Genomic DNA, 14,699 nt, shown 5'->3' on the forward strand with positions numbered 1-14,699 from the left:
TAAAGTCCCACTCGAATTCTTTTTCATGATTACCATATTTATCTGTCTTAGCCGATTGTCTACAATTCGTTGAGTGGTAGAGGATTGAAGTGGTTGGTCGTCTAGGATTGAGATGGGCTATTGACCTGAGACCGATTACGAGAGCACCCCCTAAGGTGCTTATGTTTGTAGAAAGGCATGGGCATGCCACATGAATGGTGCCTTTCTTCTCTTGCACGACCCGCATTGTTACAATTGGATCTCTATGGAGTTACCCTACAACACAGAGGATATGTCAATGCTCTCTCAAGATTGTTGTCAATGTGATGGATTCAACGGGTCTTCACCAAGGGCTTTGGCAACATGCCTGACAAAGGAGTGACATGCTCTCCACGCCTAAAATCAAACCTCATTCTAATAGCACTCAAGCTTTTACATAGACGTCTCCTAGATGGTTCCCAACATCACAACCTCAAACTTCTTGGTAGCATGTTGCAACTTAGTGATGGGAGGCAACGTATGGCCTGCAGCTACCATTGTTAACATCTTGCATGATACCATCTATACTCTGAAGGCTATTTTGGAGCAAGGTATGGAGGGTTCTAAAAAGACCGTCAAAAGAAGGGAGTTTTTTACAATATGGCTTGCAAGTACCTTTTAGCATTTCATGGATCAAGGATTCCAATGGTCGCTCTATGTCCTGGCTGTTATGACTATTCCTAAGACACTCTAGGAAGCAAGCTGGACCATTTGGGGGGATAGGGACCAATTGGGACGTGCTGAAGCGGGCGGGGGAATAGGGAACCTTTTGAAGGGGGCTTTAAAGAAGAAGGCATGTACTAAAGGGGAAGGGAAAAGAAGGATCATTTATAATATTTTAGTTAGCACTAGGTATCCTTTTCCACTCTATAGCTTAGTGGTAGGGCTCAGATGTGGGAAAGACAACATTGTGAGTTTGAATCCTACCCTTTTAAATAATGTTCACTCCTATTACACAGCTTAAAATAAATTAATTAACCAAACAAAACATAATCAACCTCCATGGTCCAAAACAATTATGAATAAAATAAAGTTGAGCGAGTATGTCGCCCCATACATTGATAATTAGTCTAATGGTTTGGACTGCATAACAGCATGCTTTCTTTTAGTCAGGCTGCATAACAGCTGGTGCTTTCTTTTGGTCAGCACCTCTCAAACAAAGGTCTTTGTATTGGTTTTCTAGAGTTTTTTATGGGCTGTTCTTTTCTAAACGAAACAAAACACAACTGCATACAGAGATTCACGGACATGATTCATAACTACCACCTTGGCGGGCCTTAAGAGTTGCGCAGAAAAGATCATGTTTCATGAGATTAATTAAAAGGATAAGAAGGCCAAAATCCAATCAAAAAATTATCACATTTGATATGGGAAGTCTTATGCATACGGGATAGATGGGATAGATTAATACTTTCGTAGTCCCAAAAGGTTGGGATCATGGACTAATCCTCCTCAGTGAATAGCTATTCTTCCTTGTCAACGTTGATGAAATGAAGCAATGAAAATTTTGAAACAGAGACAATAACAACTTGAGCTGATTAGTCAGAAATAACAATTCCTAGTGAAAAGTTTAAAGAAATAGGACAAGATGATTAAGAATCTGAAATGTGCAAATTAATTAGCCACCATTTGCTAAAGATCTTCAATTTTCCGACAATGCCTCTTACAGACTCCTAGCCTTTGAATATGTAGCTTTTCTGTGGTGACTGCCATCTCTCATCCATTGCAGCCCCTACAGAACGACGGCTGCAAAACATGGAAAAATAACAATTAATTGTTTTAAATTACATTTTGGGGTAATAAAGGAAAACCTTTGTTCTGATGTTATAACGACTGTGGTCCCATGTCTTTCCTCTTCCAAAATTAGCAAATGCTTCTCGCCTGTGAATATGTCAATGTATACTTCTGCAGCCACACAACTAGCTTGTGAAGGAAGGTTTTCCAAAAAGTGGTGAATTGGCATAAGAGGATCCCGGCATCCAACAGGGGGCTTTTTTGCCCTCACAATTTCAATGAGTGAATCTTGAGGTCTGCTCTTCTGTCATCCTGCTACAAGTCGGCATTGGCCCATTTGACTGTCATCTCAGCACTCACAACACCAAGGCTGCCACAGCCTGGAAATATATAAAATGATTATTTATTTTCTAAAATACCATTTTAGCATAATTGAAGGAAAACTGTAGTTCTTATTTGTTCAGAAAGACAGTCCCCTCCCATGCCTAACCTCTGACAAAATTAGCAAATGTGCTATTATGGTGAATACTTCATTGTATACTTCCGTAGCCAATCTTCCCCCTTCTCTTCATAATCAGCTTTTGTAAAGACAGATTTTTCAAAAAGGGCAGAATCAGCATAATAGGATGCCCCATGCCAAGCATCCAACAAGGGATCTTCTGCCCTCACAATTTTGATGACTGAACCTTGAGGTCTGTTCTTCCGTAATTCTGCTAGCAGTCGTTTATCAAGCCCATCAAAAAGAGTGTTGCCTCCAGTCAGCAGGATAGTGCCCATTGCCACGCTCTCACTCCAATCACTGGGTAATCTTCTCATGGATACACCTATTGCCTCATCCAGCCCCACTTGATCAATGCCAATAAGATGTGGCTGGAAAAGGATCTCTGGACATCTAAATCTTTCCACCCCCAGTGTTATTCGAAAGTCCTCTGCTGTGAGTTGTCGATTTTGTTGTAAGTCTGAAGATTGTTGACTTGGTTTTGGCACCAATGCTGGATTGAACGAAGGATCCAGCTCCTGGAAAATAAACCGAATCAAAGTACACAAGGGGAAAATACGTTCTATTACTGCCATCTAAAAAGAATTACACATTATATACGAAGTCAGGTGCTAACCAGTTGGACATACATTTCTCACTGACCAACTGATCATCCAGTCTTCCACAAAGGCAGAATAGCCGTGACTTCGACAAAGGCAAAGTAGTCATGACTTTCAAACCGACTATTGTCACACAAAATAGTAAGTCATCACGGATGGTCAGCACATCATCAAGGACAGGCCAGATGGAGTTTGTGGAAAGCTAAGTCTGATAACATTATCAGTGGAGGAGCAAGCTATTTGTGAAATTAAAGATGAATATATTATCTCACCTTCAAAACAAACCATAAATTCACTCTTTTATAAAGAGGCAGAAAACGACCATTATCCATTACACGCAGACAGGTTTTGTTCAGGAACACAACATCCTAGACAAAATCTTCACTTTTTGGGAGGCACTCGACTGGCCCGTGAGAAGCTCTCTCTCTCTCTCTCTCTCTCTCTCTCTCTCTCTCCACCTTCTTACTCAACTTCTTGCTCTCCACCTTAGTATACTTCCCCTTAGTCTACTTCTTCCTCTCCACCTTCTTACTCAGCTTCTTCCTCAGCTTTCAAACATTCATTTTCTGAATGCAAGTGCTTCAAGCCCAATTAATAGTTCTAGGTCATATCCCATCGGAGGACTGCCGAGGAACGAGGATCATAGTTAATCATGTCCCCTGTTTTCTCTCTCCATCACGTTAGCTGTAGCTCTCTCCCCATTCGCTACGCCTACACCCCCCTCTCCGTCACAAGGCTCTCCATCCGTCGCTGGCTCATATCCGTCACTAACTCATCATTGCTGGCTCACGTCCGTCGCTGGCTCATCGTACATCGCTCACGTCCGTTTCACTCACACCCGTCTGATCACGTTGGCCCAACCTCTCTATTGCTATCCTACGCCATCCCAAAGCCTACGCTCGCCCTCGCCGACACCACCGCCACCACTAGCCTATGCTCACCCTCAATCTACACCACCACGCCGCCTATGCTCAGCCTCACGCTAAGCTGCCTCGCCAGCCTACGCTCAGCACTGCCAGCCTACGCTCCCGTCACACTCACAGCCTCTGCCCTCGCACCTCCCGCCTGCATCTCCCTCGCACCTTCCACCCACCGCTGTTCCTGCTCTCTCAGCCTCTTACCCACCATTGCTGCCCCTGCCTGCCACGTGCCCCTTCGACTGCCACGTGGCCCCCCCCGACTGCCACGTGGCTTGTTCGCCAATCATGGAGAGAGTCATTACGCCCACATAAAGGGACCCCCACCTGGAAAAACAGCAAGAACATTTAGCTTTCTATTCGATGGGCAGAGGAGGAAAGGGAAAAGATACCGAGAAGAAAAAGGGCAAACCTCAACAGGTGCAATTGAAGCCTGAGGATGTCAACAGACGCCTCAACTGGAGTGGACTTGGAGTGGACAGCCGAACGACTCATAAAGGGTCATCATCATCATCATCATCATCATCATCATCATCACCCACAGTCACATCTGCTTCCACAAGAGTTAATCCACCTATACCTACGCCTACACCTGCACCGAGAGGTCCCGTCTCAACCCTACCACTGAAGTCTACTTCAACTACACCAATCAAGTCTATTGCTTTAGCTACCCCTCCCGTGATAGGCGGCGTATCGTTGGAGTCCTCTTCCTCCACTGCTTTGGAGGCCCCATCCGTTCCATCACCCATGTCACCCCCACAGGAGGTGATGCACGCAAGGCCACTGTTCTCAACTTTCCCATCCCCTCTCCCACCCAGCCAGCCACCCCTCCCTCTTACCGCTAGGATTACTTCGCCAACTAACTCACTCTCCCATTTTCTATAAGATTGGGACCATTGAGACCCTCGTGTATGTGCCTCAGGCATCCGCTCTCCTCACTCAGCTTGCCTACTCGTGGAGGTACATAGTATACGAGCCAGGGAGGTGGAGCTGGCCCGTTATGCACAGGAGCAAGCCAGGTTCACTCAGGACTTGGCTCGGGTGGTTCAGGAGCAGGCTCGTTATATTCAGGAGCACGCCAGTATCATCCAGGGGCTCAAGCAGGACATAATTCAGCTCAGGGAGGAGCTCTCCTCTACTCCTACAATTACAAGGAGTACACCGGTCGTAGAGGCCCAAATCGTGAGCATGCAATCGGTGAGTGAGGAAACTTCCAGATGGGTCGACGTGGCCAAACGGGAACCTGCAAGGGCAACCGTTTCAGCTACCCTCGTGGAGCAACAGCAAAGAGCCAGTAAGGCTCTCAACATTAGAGTCCGTGGGATCCCGCGCACTGAGGCTACACCGATGACAGATGTGACGGCTTTCGTAGCCACCACTCTGGGTGTAGATGAGCACAGGATCGAGAGGGCATGGAGAGTAGGGAGAGACCCCAACAGAGAGCATCCCCTGATCATACAGTTCCATGACGCTCAGGCATGACTTTCGGCTTTACAACACAAGTCAATCTTGCAAGATCACCCAGCAATCTCCATGGATGAGGGCCTCACCCCACTACAGATTGAGGAGAGGTGCTCCCTGTTGCAGCAGTGTGATCAGGCTCGTAAGGAGGGGAAGTGGGCAATAGTACGAGATGGATGACTTCTTACGGGCTCCAGTCGAGCATCAACCCCCCCTCCCGCATAGGGAGGCGGGGTCTATGAGACTCAGATCTCCAAGACCCTATCCTGCACCATTTGGAACTGTAATGGTACCTTATGGTCAGAACCAGGAAACTTCTCGAAATCCTATACAAGTCGCGACATAGTCTTTTACACAGAGACACATCAGAGTCCAAAGCGCCCACTACCAGTAGTCAGCAGGTACACATGGGAATCTGCTACAAAGATGAGACTAGGGACATAGGGGGAGTACGAGGATCAGAAGGAGTTAGCAATTCTCTCCACATCCACCCTTTTGGGAACCATTTCAGTAGAGCAGAGAGATACACATTCCAAGTCTCTTTGGACCCGGATCCGATCCGGATCCGACACATGGACAGCCGAGATTGTTTGTTTTAGTGTGCTATTTTCCAAAGATCTCTCACTTTGCGAGGGATATTCGAGATGATGAGTAGTAGCAGCTCTCTACAGATCCACCCTTTTGGGGACCATTTCAGTAGAGTAGAGAGACACATTCCAGGTCTCTTTGGATCCGGGTCCGACACATGGACAGCCGAGCTTTGTTTGTTGCAGTGTGTTATTTTCCACCCGAGACCTCTCACTTTATGAGGGATATTCGAGATGATGAGGAGTAGCAGTTCTCTACAAATCCACCCTTTTGGGGACCATTTCAGTAGAGCAGAGAGATGCACATTCTAGGTCTCTTTGGATCCGCATCCGACACATGGATAGCTGAGATTTGTTTGTTGCAGTGCGCTATTTTCTACCCGAGAGACCTCACTTTGCGAGGGATATTCTAGATAAGGCTGAGATATCTCCATTTGCAGCCCTTTATCAGTCCATTGTTGACTTCTCGAGCCGCGGGAAGTCCTCCTAGTTGGAGACTTCAACGCGAGGACAGGCACCCGTCAGGTACCACTCCTTGACTTCAGGGATGATTCCATTCTACTGCCCGACATTGACCTTGAGGGCGTAGGTATGCTACGGATTTCGACTGACAGACGAGGTCTCGTCACATCTTATGGGCAAGCCCTATTAGACCTCGGCAGGATGCATGATCTCATTATTTATAATCATCTTGACAAATATCCCACCTCGGGTGATTTCACATGCTTCCTACATGGGGGAGGCTCTTGCGTTGATTATTACATCATGGGATCCCTTGCCCTCACATCACGCATCACGGACTTCACTGTAGCACCTCTTCCCCCAAGGGCTGATCGTATCTACCTTTTCTTTAGCATTTCCACCCCCCACCGTTGCACAGCACCTTTCACCCCACTAAGTTCTTACTCCACATATCATGATATACGCTTCAACCATGACCACTCACCTATTTACTCTAGCCGTCTATGCATACTCCTTGCTTACATTGATTTCATGCCCCTATTAGAGGATCGTGCTGCCCTGATCACTCGCTCACTACACGAGGCTACTTTTCATGCTTTCCCTCACACCACTCACTCCACCCATCCACCACCTCCTGGGACGGTACCCTGTAATAATTGGTACGATGAAAAGTGTAAGGCGTAAAGCCTTACGCCGTCAGCGCAAATTCGAAACCTAAAACAGTCTTCCAAGCGAACCAGAGACGCTACGCGAGTATCGTCGACTAGTACGTAGAAAGAAACTAGACTTCGTTCGTCGGAACAAGGAGGGACTCCTGAACATTTTGTTTAGTAACAACTCTAAAGGCTTTTGGCGGAGATTTCTACAGGGAAGGTCCCCCTCCTCCTCACCACTCACCAACACTCAGGTCTAGTATAACTATGCACGCACACTATATGACATCCAAAACCACCCAGCCCCTGACCTCACATATGCCACGCCCCACATCCTGCACCCTCTTCACTGCGGGAGGGGTGAAGGATGCTGTAATGAAACTTCCTAATGACCGAGCAAAGGATCACGAGGGGCTATGCACTGAGTTCATTGCATATGGGATTAACCTCCTAGCCCCGATCTTAGCAAAGCTCTTTAATGAAGCTATTTGTTTGGGGTTTCTGCACACCTGGACTATTAATATTATTTCACCCATCCACAAGGCAGGGGATCCCATGAGCCCGGAGAATTCCAGAACCATTATGTTTGGACATGTCATGTCCAAGATTTATGCATCAGTACTTGATTCTGAGGTCAACAAATTTGCGGAGTGTCGCGGACTTAGAGCAGTAGGACAGGCTGGACTTCGGCGTGATCATGGAACCATGGATCACATCCTCACGCTTATGTGTATCATTCAGGAGGCGAGGGCACGGAAGCAAAGGGTTTACTATTGCTTTGTGGAGTTTTGCAAGGCATTTGACACAGTACCGAGAGCCCGCCTCATACGGCGCCTACAGGATTTAGATTATGACCAGAAGATCATTTGGGCTGTCATGACACTTTACGAGAAAGTCACAGACAGGGTCCAAGCAAGATTTGGGTGGACAGACGAGATCATGAGCACTATTGGGGTCAAACAAGGGTGTCCTTTATCACCTACCCTGTTTGGCCTCTACATAGACGAGCTCGAGACAGTGATGTAGACATAGGGAGGGGATGGTTGCTCTCTTGCTAGTACGCTAATCCGGATATTGCTTTATGCAGATGACGTGGCTCTTTTGTCTTCCTCTGCAGAGGGGATTCAGAGACACCTTGACGCACTACAGTCCTTTTGTGAGTCTCATGATTTGAAGGTCAACCTGGGTAAAACCAAGGTTATGATCTTCAATACATCTCAAGCCGTCATGCGCCAGGAGCAGTTCACGTTTGATGGGTCACCTGTTGAAATAGTTTCAGCATGCACGTATCTTGGTGTTGTCTTCTCCGGATCCATCTTCACTATGAGACCCGCGAGGGGCTGCTTTTTGACTCCTTCGTCCGCCCAGCAAGGATGTATGGCAGCCCTTGTTGGGGGCCAGACTTGTCAGATATAGAGTGGGCGCGTGTGGAGCGGCTACAGGTTCTCATGCTATCACGGATGAAGCCATCTGTTCCTCACCAGATCATTCAGGCTGAGTTTGGGTCATCCCCATTACAGCTAGATGCTGCATTTCAGGTCATCACATATCTGTACTAAGTTAGGGAGTATGGGGATTACTCTTCTGGACGCAGCAAGCTGCCATGGCTAGCATTGTCCTCCTCTATGACACTCTCAGTAGGAGGTGACCAGAGATGCTGGTATGCACGCACAAAGAGATGGTTTGGGCGATTGGGGCTCCACATGGATAGACTCCCTCCCTTCCAATACAGTATAGACGCTCCGTTTTCTCCCCTCTGGTCACACGAGGTCAACCAAGTAATCCATGAGGATCTCTTACAGCTACACACATTCCCGACCTGGTTGGGACTGAGCGAACTCCCAGTGAAGCTTAGCTTCTATAGAGATCACTGCTTACATATCACAGAGGAGGGTTTCATTGACCCACCACAATACATGCAAATCCACTTACCCCACTCACTAAGGGCCTCTATTGGGCAGTTCCCGGTCTCTTCGCATAGACTTTGTATCAAGAGTGGCAGAGCAGAGCACCTACGCAGGGAGAGGCACTTATGCACATTATGTGACATGCAGAGGTTGAGACGGAGGAGCACTTCATGTTTAGGTGTCCTGTTTACTATGAGATCCAAGGGCGTTTCTATTGCCTCTTCAGAGATAGCTATGGGGTTTTGTCCCAAATCCTCTCCTATCCAAGCCATATCACTTGGACCTCCACGAGATGAGGCCTCGACATGATCGTGACCCAGAGCCGGTGACTTGACAACTCAAACAGAGAGTTGACGCGTAGATCACACTTGGGGATATTCCCTCCATGTTTAGCATTAGAGCCCGACAGACAAGGGTTACTATAGTCCTAGTTAGGCGCAGAGCTATGACCAGGAGACGTCATAGGGTCGCACCCTCGAGGGTCAACAGCACTCTATCGCCGATTTCATGCTTCTCCACCCTGATGTCCTGATGATGATGATGATGAGATTGATATGTAGTCGACCATCGACATGACTATGTTGTACTTAGTACTTAGTACTACCATTCTGCATTGGTGCGGATGCTCGTTGAGTAGCTCCACCCTCACAGCTCGTTTGTACCAAGATTTTCACAGTCTCATAGACCCATCGGTCTTCCGAAGACTTTAATAAATTTTATTTTCTTTCTTTCCTTCTTTCCTTCTTTCCTTTTAAACTTCAAGAAAGCCTATGATATGTGGAATGGGATTTTTTGAAGGGTACCATGCACAGGATAGTTTTCTTGGACCAGTGGATTCAGGGGATCTATGTCCTATATACAGGGAGTTCTAGTCAGATGGTTATAGCACGTCATACAAGGGAGGCCTTTTCTCTTTTCTGTTCAATACGCCATGGCTGCCCTCGCCACCATTCTTATTCCTCTTCGTGGTAGGCTATTTTCTCCATTGTCAAGCGGGGGACCTCAAAGGGATACGCCTTCCGATCCGGCAAAAGCAATAGTTACTTGGCTCTATCCATGGAGGGCATTGTAGAGGCTTAGAGTTTGGTGTGGGCATTCAAGGCCAGATCCACTCCAAAAAATCAGTTGGTTTCCTCACGACGACTGATAAGATCCGGGAGATCTTACAAGAAGTTGAGCACCAAGGGCCTGAGCTGTCCCATGCATCCCTTGTGAAAGCACCAACAGAGACTACGTACTAGGCCGTGGCTAGGAGGACCCCTGCTAAATAGAGTTTGGTCAAGCTGCAATAAAGAAACTTGCGCCACCCTTTCTAGCACTAGGGCAATACGGCACTGTTTGGACCCAAGGAATCCAACAACAGCCGAGACAGGCCCCCAGTCCAGGCAGGATAGGACAACACTATCAACACGAGCCAACGCCGCTTGGCAGACAATGATTTGGCCCAAGTGGAGGGAGGATTTGGCATCAGTTAACAGCACCTTGCTGCGCAAGCTTATAGTGCATGGCCTCACCCCAGGTTCCAAGCCTTGGAAGCTCTTGTTTTGGCAAGGGCTTCTCATAAGCAACCCCTGCAAGAGAGGAAAATGGCAGCAATTTCACCGTTGGATCTTCTCAAAGGCTCCCCTCAAAAGGGAAAGGGTCACCGTAGATGAGGAGCTCACATAAGGTGTGTCAACATTTGGTTGGTAGACTCATCCAAGCGAGCTCACAATGGACTTATCAGAGCCAGCTCACTTTTGGATCTTCTTAGAGGCTCCCCTCAAAAGGGAAAGGGTCACCATTGATGAGGAGCTTACATAAGGTGTGGCAACATTTGGATAGTGGACTCATCCGAGCCAGCCCAGCATGTCGAGAGGAATTTGAGTGCCAGCCCATCCAGAAGGTCCGAGATCAGGAGGGGGCAGCATACATGCTGGGATTAGCTAGGCGACATCCTTGAAAGGGCCAATAATCCTTGGTTAGAGGGAAGCCTCTCCAAGAAAGCCAACATCAACTCCATTAGGTTAATCCCAGGACAGAGACAGTGAACTAATCAAGAATTTAAAGCTTAAATGTCTTATGCAAGACAATTTCCAAAGCCCTCCAGAAAGATGTATATTTATCGTTAGCCAAGTAAGCACGAAGTTTAAAAGCACGTTTCTTAACGGCAAACACTTTCGTGACAAAGCATTTCTGGCTTCAGATGGCATGCTATGGCCAAGAAGTGGCCTTCATCAAGTTGCACTTTTTGCAGGCCTACAACCCGTAAAGTGGGATTATCATCAAAGAACCATGGAAAGTACAGGACTGTCCATACTATCTAATGCATGATGTTATGCTAAAATAACCGAGTGAAAGTTTTCGAATCCTGAGCAGTTTTACTGTGCATTCTATTGTGACTAATGCTTGAAAATATGTGCATGCTCATGGAACAATCATGAATTCTATTTTGACTGCATGCATTATATGTTGTGTGCTTGTGGAGAAATTCCTGTGTTTAACTATGCAAGTTTGTTATAGTTGAAGGGTTCGGTACCAAATCCTCCGAAGAGTTATTGTAATCTATTGTCACTACATGCATTCTAAGTGTGAAGCAATCAGCTGGTACTTATCCTTTCAGTTCTGCCAGCTCTTGGGGCCAATCCTTCAATCAGCCATCAGGAAGGTGTCATCTATAAAATGATAAAACCATCCCCCCAATCTTCGTCTCTCCTGTATAGGTATGTATTGGGTAACCCAATATATCAGCACGTATCAGGAATAAAAAGTGTGCCACGGTACACTCTTGCCTAGTTGATGGGCCCCACTATGAAAGTATTGGTGAATGCATGGGGCTTTGAGAGGGGTACTCTCAAACAAGTGCCAGGAAGATCAATGTTGAGAAGATGTATCATTTCCTTAGAGCTGGGGTGGAGGTGGACAAACAGGAAAAAATGGCGAGAAATATTGAAAAAATTGACCATGGTTTGACAGATTTATGTCATTTGCAGGAACACAGTGCATTTGGTCTATAAACATCACCTCCACGCCCTTGTTTCTTTGCTGCATGTTGGATTACAGAACCAAAACACAGCAAGGGGTAACACATGATGATAACAACACAATTACACTAATTTCCCAGCAAAACAAGTTGGCTCTGATACCAATGATAGAAAGATGTACCCCATGAAAATAGGCACAGGATTACAAGAACTACAAAGATGTGATTCCAAAGAACCCTACCGTACACAGTTGGGCACAAGTGACCGAAAAGAGGGGAGGGCAATGCTGAAGGAAATTAATGGCAGGACTGCTTGCATTCCTAGATCAAAATCAAGAGAGTTCAGAATGGTAAATCATGGCCGTCCACAAGCTTCCTCAAGTGTCACACACGTATACCAGTCCATATAAATATCAAAATGCCGACAACACGTGGCATGTGTGTAATACCCAGGTTGCCCACTAAGCCCGAAATTCAAGAAACTTGATCTCCTCGAGGTTAAGATTTCAAGTCCTTTTCCAACCAAAAATTTGCTAAGATGAGAAAATAATGAGGTTTATGGGATACCTGTAGCCTGGCATTGAGACGAACGAGCTCATTCTCATCCTCGTCAGGTTCATCATCGTCCTCATTGTCTTTCCCCATCTTTTTGTACAGTTGCCAATCTTCATCCTTCATACCAAATGTATCCTCATCTTTACCACGATCGAATGCTGCTGTTGTTAGAAGTTTCATGCGTTCCTTCTGTGCTGCAGTAAGTCGTTCGCTACGACCACCAACAGAAGACTTCAGATTTAATCTACTCCCAGGAACACTGGAATTGCCATTTGTTTTCTGCTTTTTCCGTTGCTCAATCTTTGCTGCCAGCTCAGCTTGCCTGACTCGTAGGTCTTCAATGTACTGGTCTGGATTGGCCCTGTCACAAAAAGATAATTCTCAAAGTCTGAAAGCAAAGTTCATGACTACCAAAGAAGCTTAATATATCAAAAGGGAGCCACAAAAACTCAAATAACAGAAAAACATTAAAACAGCAAGACTTACAATCGCTTGTCTTCTTCCAAGTAATGTTCCCGCTCTCGTTGAAGCTCTTCTTCCTGGCGCCTTTGCTTAGCCCGAGCACGACCTTCCGAGGTTGACTTAAGGAATATCTGCTTCTTTTTTTCCTTTAGCTATATAAACAAGGAGAAACTCAGATTGATGCCTCCAGAGCACTCCGAAACAAAGACAAACCCTACGTCCCTCATTGCAAGAACAGGCAACAAAGAATGGCAATCGATACTTCCTATAGAATGCACAAAATTCTTTTGTAAAGATTTCATTTAAAAACAAAGCCTTGAAAGATAATTCTGAGCATAACAAAAGGATGCCATCTGTAAGGGAGGGCAGGAAGGGAAAATCTGAAGTTTGATTCATAAGACAAGCTTACTTGCTCAGCTGACAACATTTCATTTGGAACATCCAACAGAGGATACTTTTCCGATGCCGGGAGCTCAACTTCTTTCTCAGGCTCTTTCTCGATTCTTACTGGCTCACCCTTGGCCTTTCGCAACGACAATGAAGCTTTTGTAAGAGCTGCTTCAACATCGCGCCTAGAACCAAAACCTGTTCCCAAAAGAACAGTATCACCATGAGCATCTTCTATATCGTCAAGTTCCTGCAAAATCTGCTCTAGTCTTTGGATTTCATCTTCCAGGTCTGCTATCTTATAAGAACGTTTTGCAGCAGCCATGTCACGCAGTCGCTGGCTTTGCTTCTCCTTAATAGCAGCCTTCCTTGCCAACTCTTCCTCGGTTGGTTGTTCTTCAAGAGGAGGTGGAGCCCATGGAAGCTGCCAGCATCTAACTTTGTCCTCTGCATTTGCATCCCCCTTCTGCAAATCCACACAAATCATGGAAAAAATAATTATATTAATCCAAACTTGTAAAGATTTTCAAAAGAGTTATAGCTCTTAAGACTGCTTGTGCTGACAAGAGAGCGAGACCTTTACACACATCACTTTCAGAACTAAGTGTTATTATAAACTTTGTAATACAATCATGTCAATTCTTTAAAATGAACTTCAGTTTGAAATTGATGGCTTAAAGTTATTGAGGTTGCTTTATTTCAGACCACATAAAAACAAGCTGAAGAGACATGCATGAGTCAGAACCAACACAAGCAGTTCAATGCCCATGACGCATTCCTGACAACTTGAAGACTGCCAAAGCACTCAATCTAGTTCTTAAATTAGGATCCAATCCCTCATCCAAATCTGCATGACTCAAAGCCAATGATACAGAATCAACACCTTTCAGCTGGGCATATGAATGTAAATGTGATCATGTACCATGACAAGAGGAAGGGACAGCAAAATGATACATAACCCCAATGAGCATAAACGTTTGTGAAGTCAAGTAATCTGCTACTCCATTGGAAGAAGGCTAGAGGATTCAGCACAAATACTGCACAAGCTCGAAAGACAAAACCAAGTGCAGTTTCTAAAACAAAAAATATATTTCTGCTCGCAAAATCAGGCCTCCTTGACTCCGTGGGAGGTGGACCAATGAATAGCTATTTACACAGCAATCCACTGTACTAACTTCCCTTGTGCCTAACTACTTGTCCCAACTGTCGTAGAGGTCCTAGGTTAGTGAAGTCCTAGGTGACTTAGGACCCCCCCCCCCCTCCTCTCCCCAACAAAAAAAAAAAAAGGGAGGAAAAAGAGAGCCTTTCTCCAGCCTCTTTTCAAGGCTTTCCACAGCCCCATTTGGGCTCATTTGGGCTCCGTTTTGAAGCCTCGTTGTCCATCCCTCTCAAGCTTTGCCATTGACATTTTTAGTATTTCTACACACTATATCAAGGAGCTGGCCGAGTGCATTGCATCCTCTTCACCCATCTTCTTTCAAGCCTCTCCATCACAG

The 14,699-nt window shown here is 45.9% G+C and overlaps 1 protein-coding gene across 3 annotated transcripts in view; it reads right to left on the minus strand.

The window, feature by feature from the left end:
- Positions 1-1,624: 1,624 nt before the first annotated feature.
- The window catches only part of ARP5 (actin-related protein 5), a 36,903-nt gene continuing 23,828 nt past the window's right edge, over positions 1,625-14,699 (minus strand). For all 3 annotated transcript variants that reach the window (XM_087375767.1, XM_087375769.1, XM_087375768.1), the window contains 4 exons: positions 13,226-13,669; positions 12,841-12,968; positions 12,367-12,715; positions 1,625-2,769 (listed from right to left, as the gene is read on the minus strand). In XM_087375767.1, coding sequence (XP_087231893.1) covers positions 2,269-2,769; positions 12,367-12,715; positions 12,841-12,968; positions 13,226-13,669 — 1,422 coding nt within the window. In that variant the 3' untranslated portion in view covers positions 1,625-2,268. The remainder of the gene's footprint in view (positions 2,770-12,366; positions 12,716-12,840; positions 12,969-13,225; positions 13,670-14,699) is intronic.

Source organism: Dipteris shenzhenensis, chromosome 6 (assembly GCF_047967505.1).
Source record: "Dipteris shenzhenensis isolate YYH24624 ecotype China chromosome 6, Dip_SZ_1.0, whole genome shotgun sequence".
Taxonomy (NCBI): Eukaryota; Viridiplantae; Streptophyta; class Polypodiopsida; order Gleicheniales; family Dipteridaceae; genus Dipteris; species Dipteris shenzhenensis.